This window comes from Cnephaeus nilssonii, assembly GCF_951640355.1.
Source record: "Cnephaeus nilssonii genome assembly, chromosome: 6".
Classification (NCBI taxonomy): Eukaryota; Metazoa; Chordata; class Mammalia; order Chiroptera; family Vespertilionidae; genus Cnephaeus; species Cnephaeus nilssonii.
The window spans coordinates 50,123,400-50,148,161 of NC_137077.1; the positions used below are offsets into that span (position 1 = coordinate 50,123,400).

The 24,762-nt window shown below is 44.9% G+C and overlaps 1 protein-coding gene across 1 annotated transcript; it reads right to left on the reverse strand.

Annotated features, from left to right (window-relative positions):
• Positions 1-15,798: 15,798 nt before the first annotated feature.
• On the reverse strand, positions 15,799-23,992 carry LOC307101320 (keratin, type II cytoskeletal 2 oral-like; the record flags this gene model as incomplete). The annotated part of the gene is made up of 9 exons (XM_079774157.1): positions 15,799-16,298; positions 16,742-16,776; positions 18,219-18,439; positions 19,063-19,188; positions 19,298-19,462; positions 20,032-20,127; positions 20,753-20,813; positions 22,091-22,311; positions 23,357-23,992. The coding sequence occupies 9 exons, from the start codon at positions 23,990-23,992 to the stop codon at positions 15,799-15,801; spliced, it is 2,061 nt and encodes a 686-aa protein (XP_079630283.1).
• Positions 23,993-24,762: the final 770 nt, after the last annotated feature.

Sequence of the window (24,762 nt, forward strand, 5' to 3'; positions counted from 1 at the left end):
AACAGCATGATGAGTGAAAGAAGCTTGACACAAAAAGAACGTATTCTGTGTGAAATTCCATCTATATGAAATTCTACAAAAGGTGAAAGTGACAGGAAGCAAGGCCTCAGGGCTGGTAGGTGATTGACTGCAAAGGAGTGTGGGAGAGCATTCTGAAAGATAGCCTGTAATTTGAAAGTGGTTGCAATTATAAAATGCATACATTTGTCAGAATTCATTGAAATGTACTCTGAAAATGGGTGCATTGGTATTGTATGCAAATTATACCTCAATTAGGTTGATTTTTTTAAAGGGACAGAAAAAAAGAAAGCAAAAAAGGAAGAGAACAGGAAGAGGAGACAGCAAGGACAGAATATTCACATTGAAGATAATACAAGCTCTAAGCTGTTCTTTGGAATAGCTATTCCTAGGAACTTTGCTATATTTATTTGTTCCTATATATACCAGACCATAAGTCCCTTAAGGGGACAGCCATCTCTGTAGTCAGCAGGCTAATGGTACATGGACTGAATTGGTACTAAATGAAATTTAAATAAATGGATGAATAGAATGGAAGTAGGCAAACTCACCAAGGAAGAACACGTAGCATGAAAAGAACAATAGGTCAAAGAAGGAACCCAAGGGAACATCAGTGCTTAAATAGTTTTTATGTTATTTTTCATTATAGAATATTTCATCCATAGAGAAAATAATATAACAAACACCTATGTGCTCACAACCAAGATTAAGAAACCAGCTGGCCATCTCTCCTTTAATAATCACAGTGTTATAGAACCCCCAATTTGAGATCCATATGGGAAAACACCATATACATAAGTCAACTGCAGATCTAAATGTGAAAGATAAACAGTAAACCCTTTAGCAGACATCAGAGAATGTCTTCATAACCTTAGGGTATAGAGCAGAGTACAGGACACAAAAAGTACCAAACAAAAGAAAAAGAACTGATTAATTGGACTAAGTAAAATTAAGTAACTCTATTTATCAAAAAGCTCCACTAGAGAGTAAAAAAGCACCCTAGCCAGTTTGACTCAATGGATAGAGCATTAGCTCACAGACTGAAGGGTCTCAGGTTCGATTCTGGTCAAGGGCGCCTACCTTGGTTGCAGGCTCAAACCTGGTCGGGGCGTGTGTGGGAGGCAACCAATCGATTTGATTCTCTCCCATCGATGTTTCTCTCTGTGTGTCTCTCCCCCTCCTTTCCACCCTCTCTAAAAATCAGTGGAAAAAATATCCTTGAGTGAGGATTAACAAACAACAACAAAAAGAGTGAAAAGGTAACCCACAGAGTGTGAGAAAATATTCATATATCGACAAAGAACTCATATCTATAAAACACACAAAAACCCCTGGCTGGTTTGGCTCAGTGAGTAGAGTGTTGGCCTGGGGACTGAAGGGTCCCAGGTTCTATTCTGGTCAAGGACACACGCCTGGTTTGCAGGCTCGATCCCCAGTGGGGCTGGGGGGAGGGGGGGTGCATGTGGGAGGCAGCAGATCTATGATTCTTTCTCATCATTGATGTTCTTCTATATCTCTCTCCCTCTCCCTTCCTCTCTGAAATCAATAAAAATATTTTTTAAAATCTGTAAAATAGCAAGAAAAAGATATAAAACCCACCCAATTAAAAAATATGGGCATAAGACAGGCACCAAAGAGGATATTTAAATGGTCAATAAATATATGAAAGGAGCTCAACATCATTAGCCACTATGGAACATGCAAATTAAAACCACAAAGATATATAATAGTACCCACTCCAAAAAGGCTAAAATGCAAAAAAAGAAAATACCAAGTGTTGACAAGAATGTGGAGCAATCAGAACATTCCTACACTGTAGGATGACTGCCTTGGAACATCTACTATAGCTGAACATACCCAAAGGCTATGGACCCAGCAATCCCACTCCTAGGTAGACACAAAGCAATGAGTGCATGCCCGTGTTCACCAGCCATGTGCTAGATTATTCAATGCAGCATTGTTCATAATAGCTGAAAACAGCAATCAACCATGTCTGTCCATCAGTAATAGAATATGTAAATAAACTGGGGCTTAGTCACACGATAGCAGACTAATGAGAATGAATGGTGTACACCTGCACAACTGGTTTTGGATGAAGCTTGCTATATTGTATTAAGAAAAAATAGTACAAATACAAACTGTATGATCTTGAGTATATAAAGTACAAAACCATTTAAAACTTACCTCTGCTGTTGGAATGGCAGTTTCCTGGGGTGAGATGGGTTTGGGGAGTGGTTGGAAGGGAGCCAGGGGACAGCGGGGGGGAGCCTGGGTCATGAGAATATTTGCTTCTTGCTCAGGGTGCTGGTTACATGGGTGGGTTCAGTTTGTGAAGAGTTATCAAGCTGAACACATGAGGTCTGTGCTCTTTTCTGTATGTACTAGTATATTATAGTCCAAAAACAATGAGTTTTTTGGACATTTTTTTCAATGTTGCATAACTCGAACGTTTAATGGTAGACAGAGGAAGAGAAGACCACAGAAGTACCTGAGCAGGCAAGGCAAGAGAGGCACAAGAAGGAAAGGGGTGAACAACAGTGGCAGAGCTTCAAATGGTTAAGAAAATAAAAAATAAAAAAAACAGTGTGGAGCTTGATGCAGTCCCTGGAGACCTTAGGGTACAGAGTCAGTGGGTGGGCAGAGCGAGATCCTAGTGGGAGAGCACAAGGTGAAGGAGATGTGCTGGGAAAACTTGGCATCTTCTTGCTCCTCCCCAGAGGAAGTGAAGAGTTTCAGGAAAGGAGACCCTGGAGCCATCTGCTGAATCAAACCCTCCTTATCTCTGGACAGTGAGCACACTGCCACAATGGCAGGATTCTCTACCCTGGTCCATGGGGCTTTACCCCCCAGCCAGCTCCCTGCATGATTTAACAGAGCCAAAACCACCCAGATCACCAAACGAATGTTCGGCTCTGGTGGGAATTAGTAAGAATACTGGAGAAGTGGCCTGATTTGTCGTCATCAGGAATTTATCATAACCAGATAGACTCTGCCTTCTCACTCTGCACCAGCCACCGGGATTTGGCATTGACTTTGTGTGCAGACACTACTCAGTAATAGTGTCGCATTTCCTAGGGATGAGCATATTGCATTGTGACCAAATAGAGATTTCCAATCCACATCCTTCCCAATTACCTATACAGTATTGAATGGAGGGATGAGGTGAGAACATGGAGAAGATTCCTTGTTCACAGAGAACTCCCAATCTGAGGAGGACAGTGGGAGGCACACCCAGGACATTGAAAATCATAGAGAGACAGGAGCTTCAGGGCATGCGTTCAAGATAACTTTGGAGAGATCTTCCTCCACACCCACTCACCATGAGACCTCAGGGGCCAGCAAGGCTTTACTAAGGGCACATTATGACAGACTAACTATCTCGTTATTATTGGGGGCAGCTTGCCTGGTACGTCAGAGGATACTATAGATGTAGGGAAACAGGGTCCCAGCAAGATGCCAACTGGGTTGCTCATGAAGGAGATGGAGAAATATCTGGAAGGAGCAGAGCACCTTTAGACACACCTGTGTCTGGCTGAATCCCATGCTCTGAGCTGGACAGTGACCCCTGAAGGACTGCTCTGTCCTCAGCCCTCACTCATTCTATATTGATTTAGTATCTGCTCTGGGCCCAGAACTGCCAGGTGCTGGGATCACAAAGACAAAGAATCAATGCCTGCTCTCAAGGAGTCACAGTCTTGCAGGGGAGACCCTGATCCAAACAAGTGATTTTAATGAAAACATTCATGAGACATTATGGGAAAGGTGAACTGGGATTGGATATCTGATCATATTAAAGAATTAATGTTTGGCCTGTTAAGGATGATAATGTTTTTATTATTGAAAGAGTCCTTATCTTTTAGAAAAACTTACAAAAAATATTTATAAATAAAATGCCATGATATCTGGGATTTGCTTCAATATAATCTGGAGGGGTAAGAGAAGTGAGACTGGTCTGGGGGGGGGGGCTTTTTACATAGTATATTATTTTATGTATTCCTTGAAACATCCAGATATTATTTTGTTACCATGTTAATAAATACTAACAGCTAATATTTTAAATCACTCTCTTTCTTTGTCAGTGCCCAGTTTCCAATGCTGCCCAGCATGAGCTTAGTTTCAATAAAAAAAAATACTAGCTTTTTATTTTCTTTATTTTTATATCCCTCTCATTCCAATATAGGAGTTAAATTAAAAATAATAAAGAGGAAGAAAGTATTCTAATCACCCAATGACAAATACTCCCCAGCATCTGGGGTAAAAATAGAAACATACAAATGTAGTTCAGTTCTATTATCCATAAGATTTTGTCAGAGAAATAAAAAAGAAATATATTTTGGTCTTGGTTTTAAAGGGAACACAACAAAATGAACGAAGTCTATTTTAAAGTTGAGCTTTAGACCAAATGTTTACTTGATCTTAAAGCAGAAAATCTGTGAGAAAATGCAAATAATTAGAGCTAAAGTAGGGACTGGAAGAAGTCTTTTTTTAATATATTTTTATTGATTTCAGAGAGGAAGGAAGAGGGAGCGAGAGATAGAAACATCCATGATGAGAGAGAATCATGGATCGGCTGCCCCTCGCATGTCCCCCACTGGGGATTGAGCCTACAACCTAGGCATGTGCCCTTGACCGGAATCGAACCTGGGACCTTTCAGTTCACAGGCCAACGCTCTACCCACAGAGCCAAACCAGCTAGGGCTGGAAGAAGTCTTGTTGGGAGAGAGCATGGCTCAGGAGCAGTATCAGCCTCCAGAAATAGAAAATTCCCTCAGGCATCTGGACCCGATTTCAGCACCAAGGACAGAGCAAGGCTCTAAATAAAGTGAGCCTCTGGGACCAAGGACACTCCACCACGGCCCTCCCCGCAAATTTACCGGGGACTTGGGGGGAAACTACACATGTTATTGCTGTGGTATGGAGGTTACAAGCATGGATTCTGGGGTCCAACTACCTAATGTTCAAACCCTGACTCAAACCCTACCACTTGCTATGATCTTTGGCACAGTGTAACCTTTATGTTCTTCATCTTTTCCTCATCTGTAAAATAAGGATAATTATACCTACCCCATAGAGTCCATCTGAAAATTAAATGAGTTACATGTGAAATTCTCAGAACAATGTCTGGACAGGTGGTAATTAGTAAACAAGAATTTTCTTCCTGTATTGATTTTCTAGAACCTTGAGATCTCAGGATATAGAAGGGGAAGTAAGACAGAGTGCTGTAGAAAAGTGTTGCTGAGGGAGAGGGTGGCTGCCATTGAATCATAAGGAGTGAAAACATAGGGCAGCTTTTGATCACATGCTTTAGACCATCCTTACCTAAAGATCCCAAGGGGGAAGATAAGGAAAGGCTGCCCCAGAGGTGACCCAGACTGGGCACTGCCGTTAGTAAGTTAACTGTCCCTGAGCCATTTGGGGCTCTTGACATAGGCCACGAAGCCAGTATGAGAAGTATGCCAGCCCAGGGTGTGGCTTGCCCTGGGATGGGTCCAGAAAAAGTGAAGCATATCATGGCAGTCGTGAAGATTGTACAGTCTGACCCAGTTGGCTTAACCCCAAGGATTCCCTTAGCACCCTCATTATCTTCTCATCTTTCACTCACTCCACACATCACTGCTAACATAACATTCTGCAGGCCATATTTTCAGTGTGTTGTCCTCTGTTTCAGAAAATACCTTGGGTCATTATTAATCTGAAAAACTTATAAAGCCAATCGTACCATAATGTATTACAGTTTTATAAAGAAAAGGAAATAGAGAGCTGATAGTAGACAAAGCAGAGTTTCTGTTCTCCACCATACCAAGACTGGCTGACACTAGCCTTTGGAATGTGCTGTATGCCTGTTAGGAAACTCTAAGTGTTCTGCTCTAGCAAATATATAAAATTTGTATCCCTGAGCCCAAAGGGAGAGTGTAGTGTAGTGCAGTTCATCAAGATTTGTTGAGGCCCTTCTTTGCCACTGCATCTAACCAATGACCATACAGTCCTATGAAACTTGGTTCTCAAGTTGAGTCCTTGCCTTGGCCAGAGTCCTCATCCACCTGCACTTATCACCATCCAGCATCTTCTATGGGTGGCAATCTTCACATCCAAGGCCAATTTGATGTTCATCAGCTCCTAATAGTCTTGCAAGAGATGGGTCAAGTCCTCCTCAGCCTGCTGCAGGGCCTCCCTGAGCTCTGCCAAATTGATCTGGCCATCTCTGGGGGTCAGTTCACCATGCTGCTCAGAAGCAACAACTGCTACCTGCAGGTTGGCATTCTGAAGTGGGAGAGGGGAGAAGAAGAGGACTGAATCTCTAAACCCATCTGCACATATGGCAGGTGAGCACAGGCCTCTATCTGTCTCCTTAATGAAAAATATCTAACCTGTGTACTGTGTAACTGATCATGCCAACTTATTTTTCCCATATCATTCATATCCATGTAGCTGAGAAATTCCAGTGGTCATCCTTACCCAGATATAATGGTCACAAGGATAATCCATGATCTGAGACCTCAGAAATCCAGCCCCACTTATTTTATGTAGTCTTAGAGCCTCACTCACTGAAATGAGAGAAGATAATTCTATCTTGAAGGTGATGGATAGGGGTAGAGGTAACATGAAGCCTTTGCTCTGTATTATATCACCTGGGATGCCACATTACTGGAGGTTTCAATGAGGACCTGAAAAGCTGCCCATCCTGCTAGGTCCAAGTGCCCTGTTGGCATCCCAAGGCACCACTATCATCAGAGTTACAATCTCAGGCTTTGAGGAGCTACAACTGCCTATTTCTTGACATTTTCAATCCTGGCCTCCAGCCTCTGGACCATCCTGTTGAGTGGTGCAATCTCATTCCTGGTGTTCCTCAGGTTATTGCCATGTCTGCTGACTGTGGTCAGCAAGTCCTCAACCTGGAAGTGAGGGAACAAGTAGGGAGAGATTATCTGTAAACCTCAAACATATACATATAAAAAGGGGGAATAGGATTGCAATCAATTCAGAAATTCTTAATATCACATAAATGTACACCAGACATTAGGAGTGGGGGGAAAAAGCACTTAACTGAAAATCATGGTTGCTCTTAAAGATATTATGCAGTAAAATGAAAAACACTGCATGGGCTGTGTTCATCCAGAGCACAGTCACCTTTTCTTTACACAAAGTGTTGTCCTTTGCCAAGTCATGTGCCTATAGAGCTGTGTATGCACAGGGTGAACACGTATTTCCAATGCACAAAAGACCAGAGAAGCCAATGAGACTTCAGAAAACCAGAGCTGGACATTGTGAGTCTCAGGGTGAGGAGAAACCACTGCTAAAAAATCTTCCCTTCCCTTGTATATCATTGGCCTTTGTGTTGGTGGAGTCATATTGTAGTAAAACTGTTTGAGTTCAAATCATGGCTCCCCACCTCCTAATTACATGACCTTTGGTGAGTTGTTTAACTTGGTGTGCCTTGGTTTCCTTCAATAAAGTAGGATAACAACAGTATCTACTTCATAGGTTGCCGTGAGGGTTCTATTATTTTAGAACAGGTCCTGGTGCATAACAAGCACTAAGTACACATTAGCTCTTAGCTCACAGTGTCATCCGTATGTACAATGACAGAAAACCAGGGCCACTATGTACAGTTGTGCAGGTGGTATCAGCACATCAACCAAACGTCACACCCTCTTATCACCAGTGTCCTCATTCTCCAGATTTCGTGTGTTGTTGATGTTGTTGTTGCCATCATTGCTGTTTAGTGCTTTTCTGTTTCAAAAAGGCAGGCATGTGGATGTGAGTGTGTGTGTGCACATACACATGTGCATGAGTGTCTAGGTGTGTGTTGTCAGAAGACTCAGGGCAAACATCAACCATGTGTGGATGGAAAAACTAGACAGACTGATTCACCCTTATATTAAAAATTGTACTTAGTTTTAATGGAACAGCAATAATTATCCAAAGCTGGAAAAACAAAACCTGTTAGGAATGCCTCAAGTCTCGGTATTCTTTGTACTTCCATCACAAAGTGTTATTGTTGGCCAGCTAAGACCCTGCATCTTAATCACCAGTTCCTCGGGGCAAAAAGTGAATGAAGTAAATGTATGGGCATTCAAATGTGAACTGTGCTGGCCTTGACTGTGAGTAACCCCGCCTTTAATAAGGCAGACCACCTGGCTTGAAACAACCCAGAGACTAGTCTTAAGGTGGGAGTGAAGAAGGAGCTCTAGTGCATGCCTTTGCTAACTGCTCTCCTCAGTTGGGTGGGTTGGGGTGGTCAGCCTGAGCACCCTAGAGACAGAGAAACAGTTTATCTCTATCAGCCAGAGAATAACTAACGAGAGTCATTTCTTCAGTAACCTTGGACAGAGTGAGGCCCTCAGGATCTCAACCAGTGGGAGAAAAAATGCCCAGAATGGATAGAGAAGGCAAGAGAGACTGGGGAAACAGACCCAATTAGCACATCAGTCCCTGCCCAGCCACAGCTCAGCTTTTCTGAATGCCCTGGGCAAAGGTTTACACTAAATCAGATAGCAGCAAGCCAGAGATGCCCACTCCACTGCCAATCCCTGCAGAATTTTCTAACAGTCTTTGTATATGTGGAGTGCTGCCCACTACCCCTGGTCCTTCAACTCCAGGGTCTTCAGGGTTCTGGAGATTTTCTCCACTCTCCCCAGGGGACTAGCTCTTACTAGAAGAGAAGCATTCCCTTCCCCACCTTCCCCGTCCCCATCCAAATGCCAGTTTAACAGCCAGCTGGCTGCTCCCTTTGCCCCTGTCTTAGGTCAGATTCCCAAGAAACAGGCTCTAAGAAGGAGATTTGTGGGCAGGAAATGTGTTGGGAATATTAGGGTCAATGTTGAGAGTGAGTGAATGAAGCAGACCCTAAATCTTACAAGGCTTATCCTGTTTATTTCTCTCTTAGCTTCACCACACTCCACCATCTCCTCTACCACTGGAGACATGATCTTGGAGGTGACCCCTCCCCATAACTTGGCTCCACTTCCCTAGAGTCCTGTTAGCCCCTCTGGCCTCCCTCTCCCTGAGCTAGGTTCTATGTTCCTTACTTCACATCAACTATTCTCAGCATCCCCACAGGCACTAATTCTGGCCCAATTATCAATGTTGCAGGGATTTTGTACTTCTGAGTGGCTCAGGTGCTGTTGAAGTCCTTGACTCAGATAAGCAGATTAATGAGAAAAACAAAATGTCCACCCAAAGAGAAAATGAACTGAATGAATGAGGAGGCAATTCACAGAAAATGAAAATTAAATAGCAAATCAAGACATTTATAATACTCAACCTCAGTAACAATCAAAGAAATGAAAATCAAATCTAGAAAATGATCAAAAATTAAAAGGAATACCTCAGTGTTCATAAGACTGGAGAAACAGAAAGTCTTATACGTTACTTATAAAGGTATCCATTGGTACAATCTTTTTGTACAGTAGTTTAACAATACTAGTATAAATAAAAAATTTAAATGGCTTAGCATTCTAGACATCTAGGAAATGAATAGACAAATGTTCAGAGATGTGTGGGTTCATTGTAACAATGTTTACTATAGTTGAAAAAAGTAGAAATAACACATATCAAAATGTGCTTCATCCATATAATGGAATATTGTACAGTCGTTAAGAATGATGAGCTCAGCCATGGGGACCAGAGGCAGGGTGTGGCTCCTGGAAGTCAGTAATGGGGACCAGATGGGAGGTTCCAGGGTGCCCCAGACTGGAAGCTGGGTCTCTGGGCCTCGGGGAATAAATACTGCAGAAGAGACTGAAGTCTTGGAAGAAGAAAGATTGGTGCTGTCCACCTCTTCCACCCCTGAAGCAGAATTTGACACTGTGGTTGGATCTATCATGGATGCCAAGTTCCAAGTCCTGCAAAGAAATTTCATGGACAAGGACTACCAGGAGTTTGAAGACACAGAAGAGAATAAACTCACCTACACGCCAATTGCTAATAACTACCTTTCTTTGGAAGAAAAATATATTGAGGAACAGCTGCTGGAGAGGATTCCTGGATTCAACATGGCAGCCTTCACAACAACTTTAAGCACTGTAAAGTTGAAGTGGCTGATGACATATTTGACATGCTCACATTTATGGACTTTCTGGCATTTAAAGAGATGTTTCTGGACTATGGAGCAGAAAAAGAAGGCTGAGAACTTAAGCAGTGGTTTAGTGGTGATTTCTTCGTGCAAATCATCTTCTGAACCGGCTTCCCAGAACTGTCTGCCACACTAGCTCCCGCCCCCAGGCTATGGGAACCTTCTGGACATAATGAACTCATTAGTCTGGGAGAGGCTCCTGCTCTTGATGGCAGGAGAGTGCGTCTTGGAAAGACTGCAGCTCTTCATTAATGTTAGGTACTGTGGATCAACAAGATAATGATCTGACCCTCCCAGGACTTCTGCTTTTCCTGAATCACCTCTCGTATTCAGTTACCCCTAGTACTTCTGCCAAAGTAGACACCTCTCTCAGGTGCTTTTGCAAGTCAGACTGCCTGGGGCAAAACTATGTGCAGCATTCCACCTGGAAGGACCTTCCCCAGCACACAGGTTCCTGTGTCAGCAAAGTGGAATAACACCATGACAAGCCCTGCCTGCTCCAAACACCACAAGCAGGCTCTGCCTGAATCGTCCATGTGCTCCCAGCGCTTGAGTAACAGTTCAGTGCTTCAAATCCAGTGGGTCACCTGTGTGCAGTTTTTTACTATTTGGGAGTGCCTACCTAGGGTGTTAAACAGCTGCCCCTGTCTTCAGATTTCTGAAACTCTTATATTCTGCTTACCATTTGGGAAAATTAGAACTAGTCTTGTCTATGGGAATAAACTAAAAAACAAAAAGATGTCCTTTACCCAAAAGCTACATGTGAAAATCAACTCCTGGTCTTGAGTTTGCAGTTCTTTTATATTTGTCTTCCAGCCCTGGTGTAGTCCCACTGTTTTGAAACAAGCCTCTTTTTTTAAGTATCATTTTTTGAAAAAATAAATTTTATAGCTGACTATTCAGGCTAATCTAGTAGATTTAGTCTTAAGATTTCTATGATTACCCATTTAAAGATCCAAGTATTAAATAGTTGCACTTTTTAGTTGTTACTGCTATGAAGGCAAAAATACTTTCTTCATTGGTTACTATGTTGCTGGACACCGATAAATATACATAATATGCTGGAAATAGACTAAAAATATCCTTTTTATAGCATATGAAGTGTATTTGTGCTGGTTTGTTTAAAATCCTTTCTGTATAAATCAGTTGGTTGGTTGTGGTTGGGGTGAGTGTGAGTTTGATATAAATGTAACTCTACAAGCTCTGCATTTCCAATTCTGTTCATCTTCCTATCAAAACGGTGTTCCATTTGTCTAACTCAACCTGAGTACAAGTGGGTAGAGAAGAGCTATAATGGTCCTCTGTCCAGCTTTGGTTTAATAAAATGTTTGGTAGAACATTTCGGACCAGAAAACATGTATATCACACCTCTAGAAAGAAGGGGAAGAAATAGTAGTTTAAATCCCAATGTGTGTCTTTGATTTTTTTTAGTAATAATAGGAATCTGTACTGAAAAGGAAAATTATTATTTCCATCTATATTTGTTGTTATAGCAAATATTATTTGATAAATTTCTTCCCAGCTAGACTAAAATCTATGAGGGCAGACACTGTATAGCTTCTCCACTCTATTTCTGAGCCTGACAATGGTCTAGAAAATAGTAGGCACTCAATCTAGTTGTTGAATGAATAAATGGATAAATCCTACAATAGATCAAGTGAAAAAATCAATTTACAAAGCAATATGTAAGACCCTACTCTGTGAAATACAGTATATCTACGTGTGTGTGTGTGTGTGTGTGTGTGTGTGTGTGTGTGTGTGTGTGTTTGCAGAAAAAAAATGTCACTGGGTGGTTAAATTATAGATGATCTTCAACTTTGCTAAATGTTATGCAGTTTTGTTGTAGTGTGTGTTGTTTTTATAATCTGGGGAAGAGATTTAGAGGGAGAGGGAGAAGTGAAGGACAAAGAATAAAAGATAAAGGATGGAGAATAAAGAAGCAGTCACCACTGGAAGATGGACTATTTAATTCTAAAGACATAACTGGTAGGATATCAAGTATCAATTTGGGGAGGTTCCTGTCACCCCTCTGACTATTTCACAAAGATAAACGTTAGGATGGAAAAAAGGCCTTTCTTTTCTTTTCTGTAGCCTTCCACAATTTATGAGAAGCAAACTCCAAGATTGTTAGCTCCTCTGATACAAACAGTCCCTCTGTTCAAACTGTGGAACAAGTTAAGTGACTTTCAAGGCTACATTCTTGCATACCCTTCATTCCTGCTGGTTTATAACCCAGGGATAATTAGTAGAAAGTTCCCTTCCCCCTCCTCTTTTAACCAGCCTCTTTTGAACTCTTTTGCTCTAAGAATGTCTTCCAGGCTTTAGAAAAATACTGATCAGACAACTCCCCAGGACAACTGCCCAGATTGTCTCCTGAAGAACTAACAAAGACAACCCCCCTGAGGTCTGCTTAATTTCACCTAGGGTTTGTAAATCATGGTAGATCATGCATCACCTCCCCCTCCCTTCCTTGTCCAAGGCTTTAAAAGCAGGGGTGGGAGGGCAGCTTTTGCTCCTTGCCCTTGTATTGATAACAATGCACCAGCCCTTTCCCTTGTGGGAAAGTAAACTTTCTCTCACACTGTATCTACCTCTTCTCTTAGTTGTGAATTCTTTCACAGCCCAAGTCACCAGCCCAAAAACCCTAATAGTAAGTACCTATTCTATATACTCTGGCTGCCTTCAAAGGCAAAGAACTTCCCCAGCTGTCTTCAAATGGAAGATGGATTTGAGGGATTCCTCAAGGCTCAGGATTGCCAGCCTCCCACAGACTTAGAAATATTCCTCCCTAGCCCCTAGTCTGGCTTAGACATGATGCCCTCATCCTGGAAGCTTCCCTGATCCACTGACACATAATCTAGTCCCAGCCTGTGTCAAGAATATGGACCTTGATGCTAGTCCTGGAATTCTCCTGCAATCTGGTCTGTACCTCTACCTGTAACCTGGCCCTTCCTCCATGTTGCCCGGGCTCTCTCTTCTTCCCAGTCCTGCTCTAGGCTTCCTTTTCAACATGGAGCATCTGGGGTATTTTCCTAGGGATTGGTAGCTTTTCTTATAACATCTATAAAAAGCCAGTTAGGGCAACAATCCAGAACAGCCTGACCTACTCCCAAAGTACCCAGAGCTGTGCCAAGTATAAATGGGGAGAGGGCTACCTCCTGTCTGTAGGCCTTGAAAAGATGGGCAAGCATTTATTGAACTCTCAAGACTAGGAATTTTAAAATGGCTTCTTCTCCAAGTCTTAACCCTTTGCACTCACTTGCTTTTTTCTCGATTCCTTTATTCTAATACTAACCGTGTCGAGTCATACTCGACATCCGAGTGCAAAAGGTTAAGACCAGGGCTGCTATACTTTGGAGATCAGATTGGATGAGTTTAGGAAATTAGATAAGGTGCCAGAACAAGAGGTGAGGTCCTGGCACTCTCCTTGGACCATCAGACAAATACAGATGCCCTGTCATTAGTCCAGCTCTGATATGACATCTGGGGAGGGGGAAGTGATGCATAATCTACCATGAATTACAAACCCTCAGTGGCTGTTCCATTACCCTAGGGTTTCAGCTTTCTGAGAAGAGCTGGGAAATGCCAGTGAAAGGTTAGGCATGCATGCATCTTCCCCATTCCTAATTTTACATCTATCTGGGATTTAGACAGATAAGAGAAGAGTAGGAACAATAGGCCAGGTACAGAAGGTCACCAGGGTGTAGAGCTCCGGGTGCCTAGCGATGGGCAAAACTATAAGCCCTTGAATGACCACTCCTTTAAGCATTAACTCTGGGAAGGTGACATCTAGGCTTCAGATGTGTTTCAGCTCCAGGCTCAGAGAAGCAGCAAAATCAGATGGTGTGATGCCATGGCTGACATCAAGACTAGCTGCATTGACTAATGACCCCTGGTGCTGACAATCAGTGGAGACCACAAAGGGGCACACTTGAAAGTTGATGAATGGTCTATTTATTGATATTCTCCTCTAAGGCCTCCAGATAAAAGACCTCAAGATTGAGGACCCTGCACAACTCTCTGTGGAGCATGCCCATACTTCCCCACACACACACACCTTCTTTCCCCAGAGTGCTTTCTCTCTCTTTTCCAGAGCACACCGTGCCTTTCCTCTGGCTTTCATCTCAAAGCAAGTATCTCTCTCTCTTTCCTAAGCTCCAAGGGCCCTTATTTTGCCTCTGTAACTCACTTCCTGAGACCATTTCTTCTATGGCTCACTTCTTCTACCTCTGTGACTTCCTAATAAACTTTCTCTTATGGTTTGAGTCTTGGCTCTGAATTCTTTCCTACTCAGAACTCAAGTACTGAGATTGCTTTTTACCCACTACTGAGGTCTAACACCTGGTGCAATGTTTCTGCCGCTAACAAAATGAGCTTTATTAGGGTAGCACTCCTACTGTCTCTTCCCTGATGAATGAGTTTGGAAGAAAGAACTGCGCATGCATTGCTCTGCCCCTCCATCTCTTAGGGTCTGGCTGTCCATAGCAAGTTTATGTTCTGCTCTCTTATCTATCGGGAGGGGTCTGACTCCATAGAAAAGATCATGATGGCTTTATGCTGCCTCTGTCCAGGGGGAAATCTGGCCTAATCCTGAGGTCCTGTGATAGGAAATGGATTTCACCAAAGTATAAGCCACATTCTATCATACCTGCTTTGTTGATAATAAAGGCAGTATTGGCTCTCTATTTGCTCATTCCTTTGTCTTTTTAAATTGGCTTAGAACCTGGTCAGGGAAAGAGGGTGTTATATATTGACCCCTTCCGATCCCAGGAGCTGTATTTGCAGAAAGAAAATTTGCTCTGTGTCTGGCTGGCATAGGAGTGGAGCAAAGGAGCCAAAGTCCCAGTGGAATTTATTCTCTTAATGATCTGCAAAACCCTCTTCTTCCAAGGCTGGATCACAGGGGCCTTCCCAGAGGCAGAAGGATGAGAAGATCTCTTTGGGAGTGGGGAGGGGGTGTCCCCACTTATACAACATAAGTACTCTTGGGCAGACCTATCACAAGAAGCCCAACCAAATGGGTAAAGGAGAAGCCAAGACAATTCAGTGTCCTTTTTACACACTACTGAACTTCTGGAGGACCACCATCCACACCTGATTTCCCTCCACTCTTGTTTATTCTGTGACTCCTTGAATGAAAGTCAAGCACCAAAATGTGAACTACAGTGCAGTTTATTGAGAAAAGAAAATGCGACATAATCATCACCAGAGGACCCACAGCTAAGGGAATTAAGGAGACAGAGGTAAGTCAAGATATGATGCCCAGATGTGGGGAAGGTACCCTGTGAACCAACAGTCCAGAGATCTTGACCATCCACCCTCTAGCATTAGCCCTCCTCAGGAAAGGCTGACACATGCCAGGGTTAAACCAATAACCCCCAGGGAAAAAGGGAGATGGGCCAGAGTGGGAATAGGCCAGGCTGGGAAGGTCCACACTGGTTTTAGCTCAAGTGTTGCTGTCCAAAGTCAGGGGCCATCACAAGGTCACATCTAGGGACATCAACATCCCAGACTAGCATCTGGCCTTCCCTGGCCTGGGAGATGTCTTCAGGATGGAGGAGCCAGAAAGAAGTTCAGCCCCTTCTCCAGGGAATTTGGGGGAAAGCAAGGTTGAGGTTGGCATCTGTTGATGCTAACCAGAGAGTGGGAGTGCTGTTGCAGGCTGAGAGGGAAGCAGGTGTGCATGGAGATTTGGCCCTGGAGGATCACTTGGAGCTCTGCTGGCTCGAGCTGGGGGTCTGAGAAAAGCGGATATTGGTGCTGCCTCCACTGCCAGACTTGTAGCCACTGCCTCCAGTGGTCTGGATGCCACCAGAACTGGAGCCAATTCCACTCTGGCTCACAGAGCTGCTGCCTCCACCGCTGAGCCTGCTCCCAGCGCTGCCGCTCTGGTAACCTCCAGTGCTGGTGCCACTGCCACTCTGGTAGCCTCTGGTGCTGGTGCCGCTCTGGTAGCCTCCAGTGCTGGTGCCACTGCCACTCTGGTAGCTCCCAGTGCCAGTGCTCTGGAACCCCCCGGTGCTGCCACCGCTAACGCCACCATAGCCACTGCTGTTTCCACCGCTTATTCCTCTGTGGCCACCACTGCTGCCTCTGCTGCTGCTATTGCCTCTGTAGCCACCACTGCTGCTGCCGCTGACCCCTCCAAAGCCTCCATGGCTTCCACCAGAGCTGCCGCTTGTGCTGGTGACATTGCTGACCACCGCTATAGGAGAACAGGCACTCAATTCAGGGTAATGGGTTAGGCATATATCCCAGCTCCACCCTACTTGGTTGTGTGACTTAGAGAAAGATACCCAACTTCTCTGAGGCCTCAGTTAGTTGAGAGAAAGAGAGAGAGAGAGAGAGAGAGAGAGAGAGAGAGAGAGAGAGAGAGAGAGACTGGCCCTTTAGTGCCCTTTTCCAAAAACAAAAGCCAGCAGTATCCACAGAAATTTCTGGTTCTCCAACCTGGGGAACTCCCCAAGACCTCAAAGGTGTGCCAGATTACACTAAGTTAAGTGTGTGTGGCCATGGCCTGAGACCCGAGGTACCATTTGGTGGTCTGGCCTCCTTTCATGGGTCAGGTTCTCCTGCCTGAAGGTCAGGGAGGATGTTTCTAATTCCTCTTTTTACAACCCAGGAGAAGGTTTTTGAAGGGCTACTTACAAATGCTCACAGCACTCTGACACTCTCCAGACATCCTAAAAAAAGGAAAGGAGAGGTGGATTATTTCTGCAATGAGCCATTAGCCATACTGCTGAGGGTTCATAACTTTGGGAGCCATGTTCTCCCATTTGCCCAACCAGGGGTCAAGTTCACAGGGGTAGAAAGGCTATTCCAAGCTTGTGTCTATGACCAGATCTCCCCAGGAAATGGGGCTGCTTCAGGGGTTGAGATGTCCAGAAACTCCACCAGCTACCCTCCAGATCTCATCTTCTTTCCCTTAGTTCTCAAGATTATCTGTTCCAGGCAAATCCCACTTGATTAGCCCATTCTCACCTCTCCTCCCCTGCTGGACCTTCTCCCCACCTTGCCCTCCTTCTCCACCCAGCCCTGGCTCTCTTATTTCTGACTTTCCTCTTCCAGGAGAACTTCCCCAATGAGCCCTCCTGGGTTGGTGCTGGTGGTGGTGATGATAATGGTTGTTCAAGATGGGTAAAATGTGAGAGGAGCTGACACAACATATGAATTTGAAAATATCCTGTGCACACTGCTCATTTCCCTGTGCCTCGTTCTTGTTTGTGGAGCAGGCATGTCCACATGTCTGAGTAGACATGGAATATGTCCGCACACCTTGCCAATGTGGGCCCCACTGGTGTCGACCACTCCCTCCTCATTGCACAACTCCCAGTACACAGCGCTCCATCTTCACTCACACTCCTCTCCATAGGGACTCATAAGAAATCCTTATGTTTTCTTCTCACACTTGCATTTTGCTTTACTCCATCAGATTGGGAGCTGCCCAGGGACAAAGGCTATGAACATGGACTGCCTAGAGCATCTAGTCAGCAGAAAGATCTCTCAATTCTTAACACACTTTTGGCATTTGATATCTACTCACTAAGTCCTAACCTGCTGCTTGATATTGAGTTAGTTTTCCAGAGTATGTATGTATCAGCCACCTCCTTATATGGACTCAGGTTCAGGAGTTGGTGGTTGCAGAACTGTCTATACTGAGCTGTCCATATGTTAACCATTAGCCACATAAAAATATTTAAAGTTATTAAAATTAAATCAGATGTGAAAATCAGTTCCTCAGTTGGACTAGCCACATTTCAAGTGCTCAAACGGCAAATAGCTATTGTACTGGACAGCACAGATAGAAAGCATTTGATCATCTCAGAAAGTCCCACCAGACAGCCACTATAACTTTTTATAGTCTCAAAGCACTTTTTCTTACACATCGCACATAGTAAGGATCAACAAAGGATGTAATACAATATTGATGTCCACGGTAAGTTGAAGAGTTGGATGATGTTGATTAACAAAAAAATAATGGTGCTTGAATGCTAAATGCTGTCATTCAGGAGATTCCTTACCCTTTGTCTGGGTTGTCCTCTCCTTATCATCTTGCCTTCTTTCTTCATTATCAAACATCACTCTAAAATTATATCTGGAGAATGCTGACCCCACCACCCCTCACCTGCACTCCTCGCCCTCCAGCAACTTGCGGTAGGTGGCGATCTCCACATCCAAGGCCAGCTTGACATTCATCAACTCCTGGTACTCACGCAACAGACGGGCCATGTCATCTTTGGCCTTCTGTAAGGCAGCCTTTAAGCCTTCAAGCTTAGCACTGGCGTCTTTGAGGGCCATTTCCCCACGCTGCTCAGCTTCAGCAATGGCTGCCTGAAGGTTGGCATGCTGAGGCAGAGGAAAGTAGATCAATTAGCATAGTGACCAGGAAACAAACACCTGAACTTTCCTGAGAGGAGGTCTCTTTGCCATCCAGCATCCCTTTGTTCCCTTTCTTAGAGATTCAATGGAGCATGCTCAGAAAACAGAAGTCAGTTTTGCAAGTGGTTCATTCATCTCTGGCCCATTGAAATTGACTCATGTCTCATCAAGAAAAGGAACACTGATTTGTTGGCAAAGGTTGTAGTGGTCTGGTGGGTGGTTCTTTTGGTAAGACTGTTTAAAAACTCCCTTGCCTAATCATTTCATTTCAGTGATACAAATTAGCCATCAAGGTTATGTGACAAATAGTCATGGAGAGCAGATCCTACTGAGAGCTGAGTGTTTAAGGCCACCCCTACAGTTGCAAGATTTAAAAAACCAGAATGGGCAACCATCTCTTCTTAGCGACCATCAGGAAGCCCAGCCTTTAGGAGGAACATCTGGAGAAACAGAATGTCCCAGAGATGGTGCTATTCCACATGTGACACCATGAAAGGACAGAGAAAGCATGTGGAAGAGGCACAGCTGTTGACTCTCCTTCTCCTCAGGGCCCAGAAGATCTCCAGGATCTCCAGTAATCCCAGACCCACCTGTTTCTTGACATTTTCAATCTCGGCCCGCAGCCTCTGGATCATTCTGTTGAGCTCCATGATCTCACTCTTGGTGCTCTTCAGGTCATCCCCGTGTCTGCCGGCAGTGGTCTGCAGCTCCCCAAGCTGACAGAGGATAAACCAATCAACATGTTTTTGCAAAGTGTGGAAGCATTCTTGATGAAGGTCAGCAGGACCTAAAACTAGAGTGTGGAAATAGGAGGAAGGCTCCCACCTTGGTCTGGTACAGGGCCTCAGCCTCGGCCTTGCTCCTCTGGGCGATCTCCTCATACTGGGCCTTGACCTCAGCGATGATGCTGTCCAGGTCCAGGCAGCGGTTGTTGTCCATGGACAGGACCACAGACGTGTCACTCACATGACTCTGCATCTGTGACAGCTCCTGTGGGGAACATGGATGGTCATCTTCACTATCCCCTGGCCCCAGGGGATGTTGGGAATGAAAAAGTTCAAGAATTTTGATCAGCAGGGATATCCCAACAATGGGGCCAGCAGTGGGACAGTTAGAATACTAAGCTTGCATTTTAGGCCTGGTTATAGATGAAAGGATGCCAGACAACAATGCTAAAGGAAAAGGAAATACACAAATATAATTAGGTCAGCCTGAAAGTATCAGTCAGCAGAATTCTGTGTGGGTTTCTATGGGACTGCAATAGGGAAGAGTGTTCTGAAGGAGCTAGCTGTGATACTCGTATAGGAGTCAGAGAGAAGATGTAGAGCAAAATGGGAAACTAAAGCTGACAGAGAGGAACCTTGGCCCTTTGGGCCAGGTCTATGCAGGCTGGGGAGCTAAGTTAGCATTTCCTGGGTAGGGCGGAGCTGAGTTCTGAGCCCTGACACTGCTTTTGTGTGTGTTCTGCCACTTGACTGTTCCCTAAAGTTACACTTGAGAAGCATGTTTGGGAAGATGCAGGCAGGAAGGCTGTGGAGTTTGGAAAACCAAGGAATCACCATCTCATAGAGGGTCCTCAAGAAGTTGAGCTCATCTGTCAGGCTGTCGACCTTGGCCTGCAGCTCCACCTTGTTCATGTAGGCCCCATCCACATCCTGAGGCAGAGGAAAGGGTGATCAGAAAGCAAAAGAAGACCTCTGCTCCCGTACCTCCCATAGCTCTCTCCTAAGTCTTCATCTCTCCCCTTTTCCCTCACCCACCCCTCCTCCTAATTGTGAATTCTCACCCTCCCTCTTTAAAAAAAAAAAAAAGAAAAAGTGGTATTCTTCCTTTAAATTGCTTTGACCAGTCAAATCTCAATACTGTAACAAACTATAAACCACATCAGCCAGGCATGGGATAAGGGTAGAAAAAGCACATTTATCTAATATCTGACTTTGGTAATATAGCACTAAAAACCACCCTCCTGAATTGAAATAAAGGTAGTCTTCTCACTATTCCATCTGTATGATGACTGATTTAAATAAGCGACAAGTATTTATGGATTGTTACTTTTAATAACATCCGAGTACATTTGTGGGCTGAAAATCTTGATTAATTCTATCCAAAAAAATGTTCATTATTGGTTGGCATTACTAATCAGCTCATTTCCAAAAATGTAAGGAAAAATGTAAGCCCCACACACGGCGTAGGGTCGCCATGCCCAGAGCTGGCTCTGCTCTCCCCATGGTGGCAGTACCCAGAAAGGGAGCCTCGACCTGCCTGGCCCAACTCACTTACCTTCTTGAGTCCCACAAACTCATTCTCGGCCGCAGTGCGTTTATTGATCTCATCTTCATACCTGAAACGGAAAGAGGCACACACTTAGACAGTGGCATTTCAGAAATTAAAAAATAAAAAAGATGAGGATCTCTAGCATTCATGTGGAACCTCCTCACTCAGAGACGAGACCAGCTACATGGGGCCCTGGGCTCACACTCGGTTTAATGCTCTGCTGGCACCATCTTTAAATTCTTAATAATATTTTAACAAGGGCCCTGCATTTTCATTTTGTACTGAACCCCCAAATTTATATAGCCAATTCGGTCTAGAGGCCTCTCAGAGCTCTGGCCTCTGCCTCGCCCTCCTCCAAGTCTGGGTGACAGGCTGAGGTGTGGGCAGGCGGGGTGGAGAGAGATTTCAAGGAGCCAGCTACTTGCGGCTCTGACAGGCATCACAAGAAGCACAGTGCTCATGTGAGGCCTAGAGAGGTATTTGCTCAGAGCGGGTGTTTCTGTTTTCCTTTTCATTAATTAGAGTTGCTTCTTATAGGAATTAGAAATAACAATGAACTCGTGTCTTCTGAATACATCAAAGTTACCAGCTTTGTGCCTGTTAAAAATCTCCTGCCGAGAGTTTGGATTTCATGAAGATTAAAGCCTGGAATGATTCCGGGAGGAAAGAGGTTTCTGGGTGATGAGAATATGAGTTGCCCCTGGACACCCAGAGCCCAGCACGCAGCCTGCCACAGATGGGTACCTACCAGGTCTGTGCAATTGAATTGGACTGGGGCTTCCCCTGAGCAGGTGTGCCCACCCCCATGGATCCTGACCCCCAAGGATGTCTATGAGAGGCCTTGTTTGCCTGCAGAGACGGCGGCAGGGGGTGGACTGGACACACTGAAAGTGCCTTCCACAGCGAGCCTGGACTGTCTGCCCAGAATCCCTGGGACCTGTGGGGCACTCAGACTTCTAGGACCTGCCCATACCCACTGATTCTGGATGTCTAGGACCAGAGCACAGGATTGTGCATTTTTACAAACTTCCAAGGGGATTCCTATGTACAGTTAATTGTGTAGGGCTCTCCATCCTAAAGAGCTTCAAACTCTGGGAGGCTCTCCTGCCCATCTGGGCTGGTATAGGAGGGGGCCTGCTTTGAAACTGAAAAACATGTCATAATTAGCCTCCTAGAAGTCTCAGTTCCCAACATCTCACCCCCTTCTGCTTGGTCATGCTTTCCTCAATAAACCATCCAAGGTGTTGACTGAAGGTGCAGTCGGGAACAGTTAAACTCCCAAAGTGGGGCCAGGCCTCCCTGTTAATCCCCCAGAAAAGGAAAGTGCCCAGTTGGGGCCCTCACTTCTTTTTGAAGTCTTCCACCAGGACCTGCATGTTCTTCAGCTCTCCTTCCAGGTTCCCCCTCTCCCCCAGAGCCAAGTCTAGCTGCCTGCGCAGGAAGCTGATATAGGATTCGAAGAAAGGCTCCAGGTTGTTGGGGCCCGAGCCGGAGCCCGTGGTCTGCTGCTGGAGCAGATTCCATTTGGTTTCCAGGACCTTGTTCTGCTGTTCCAGGAACCGCACCTGCATCCCAAAGGGTAGAAATATGGAGCGTGGACCCAGTTTTTTTAACTGAAATAGCTTCTGGGTTTTTGTTGTTGTTTTGTTTATTGGGTTTTTTGTTTTGGTTTTTGGTTTTTGTTTTTTGGGAATTTGAGAAGGATGAAGATTTAGAAAAGGGAGAGCTAGAATATTAAGTGCTTACTCTATACCTATTTTCACATATCTCCTCTCATTTCATCCTCACAACTACCTATAAAGGAGATGTTATTATCCCCATTTTGTAGATAAGGAACCTGAGGCTCAAAGAGCTTAATTAGATTGCCCAAAGTGATGTGGCTACTAATAGACAAAGCTAAGAGTCAAACCAAGCACTTCTCTAGTCTATTGAGATCCTTCAGAATACAACTAAAGGAGGGCAGCATAAATAAAGTTATTTATTGTTGAAAACTTATTCACCTCTATTCAGGCAGAGAAAACAGTCAATGAGGTCTAACTTTTCTCAGGTTGTTTTGGATTTTCTTTAGACTTACAGGTAATCTAGGTTTAACTTCCAATCCCAGGTTCATCCTCCAGACCAAGCACACCCTCCCCTGTCCCAGCATGGACCTCTCAATATAATAGTAGCTAAAGCACAGCACCATTGAGAAGGTAAGTCAGTTGCCAATACTATCATAGAAAGTCCCAAGATTTCTACTAGTGCAAGCTTAATTACCAGCCAGTTTAGATTTTCTCAATTGCTTTTTAAGAGTAATTGAAAATTAGCTATTATACTGTCATAGTTAATGCCCTATTCTTAACAAGAACTAAAAGCACATTTGGACCCTCACCTCATTTTTCCTGGTTCTAGCTCTAGAAGTAAATCAGGAGCCAGAATCCTACTACATTTCATAGCTGGGAAAACCCAAAGAGTAAGAGAGGCAGGCTCAGTGTCTTGCAAGGACCAAGGCAGAACCATGACAAGAAGCCACACCCCTGCCTTTAAGCCAGGCAGATCCCACTGCATCTTTCTATACCAACCCCCTGGGTGACCCAAACCCTCTATGACATCCCAGGGCTTTTCCCTCACCTTGTCGATAAAGGAGGCAAACTTGTTGTTGAGGGTCTTGATCTGCTCCCGCTCCTGGGCCTTGACCTGCCCAATCTGAGGGTCGATCTCCACATTGAGGGGCTGCAGAAGGCTCTGGTTGACAGTCACTTCCTGGATTCCCCCAGGAAAGCCACCAGGGCCAAAGCCACCAGGACCACCAAAGCCACCAGGCCCACCAAAGCCACCAGGACCACCAAAGCCACCAGGCCCACCAAAACCACCAGCCCCTCCAAAGCCACCAGCTCCTCCAAAGCCACCAGCCCCTCCAAAGCCACCAGCCCCTCCAAAGCCACCTCCCATTCCTCTGCCACCACCAAAGCCACCTCCATAGCCACCTCCAAAGCCACTGCCACAGCTGCTACGCCCTCCCCCAAAGCCACCAGTCCGGGAACCACCAGCCACACTGATGGAGATGCTCTTGTTGCCACCCAGGTTGTAGAGGCTGTGACTGCCAAAGCCACCTGCCCCGCTCCGGAACCCACAGGCTCCTCCACTGGCTCCCCCTGAACGGGCCACACAGCTCATCCTGCTGCTGCCGCTGGAGACCACAGCAGAGCGTCCGGAGAAGCCCTGGCTCCCACCACTGAAGGATTTCTTGCAGACTTGTCTGTTCATGGTGAGAGCTTGGAGGTGAGCTAGCAATCACTTAGCAAGAGCAGAGAGGGATGAAGACAGAGGATGAGGACAACAGAGGAGACTGGCCTTTATATACCAAGCAGTTTGGCTTGGAAGAAGGAGAGGCCAGCAATTAGCTGAGAGTCATCTTGGGTTTGGTTTGCCTTCCAGGCAATAAGTTATTTCTAAGTTCCCAACACACCTCAAAAATAATCCTCTGGACCAAAATGACTTTGCTTTCTTAGCTTAATCACCCAAACCTGCCTTGGTTGACAAAAGACAGGAGCTCTCCACCCTCCCTTCATGTGATTTCCTCAAGGGTCTTAGGGAACACAAACAGCACCTGATCCAGCAGGATGAGTTGGGTTTTGACACCAGGGAATCAAGAGCCACTGAGCTCCATGACACAAGGGTGAGGAGGAGACAACCTCTTCCTGGTGGGCTGAGTGCCTTCCTGCAGTGCCAGAGTGCCACTGCCCAGTGACATGTCATCTGTGATCTGTGCCCACCTCTTCAGAGAAACACTCAGAGGAGGGCTTGGGGTTGGGGGAGGGGGATGAAAAGTACGCTGACACCACAGGGTGTACTCTAGCCCCACCTCAGCCAAGGGCATCTATTTAAACCAGCCTGCCATTTAAGCTAAGAAGTGTTGCTCATGGGAAACAAAAGTGGGGAAAAAATGTCTGATTGATGAGAAAAGTGAGAGACATATATGAAGCAAGCAAGTGTGAGGCTTGGAAAGAAGGAGACATGGTCAGGGAGGAGTCTCA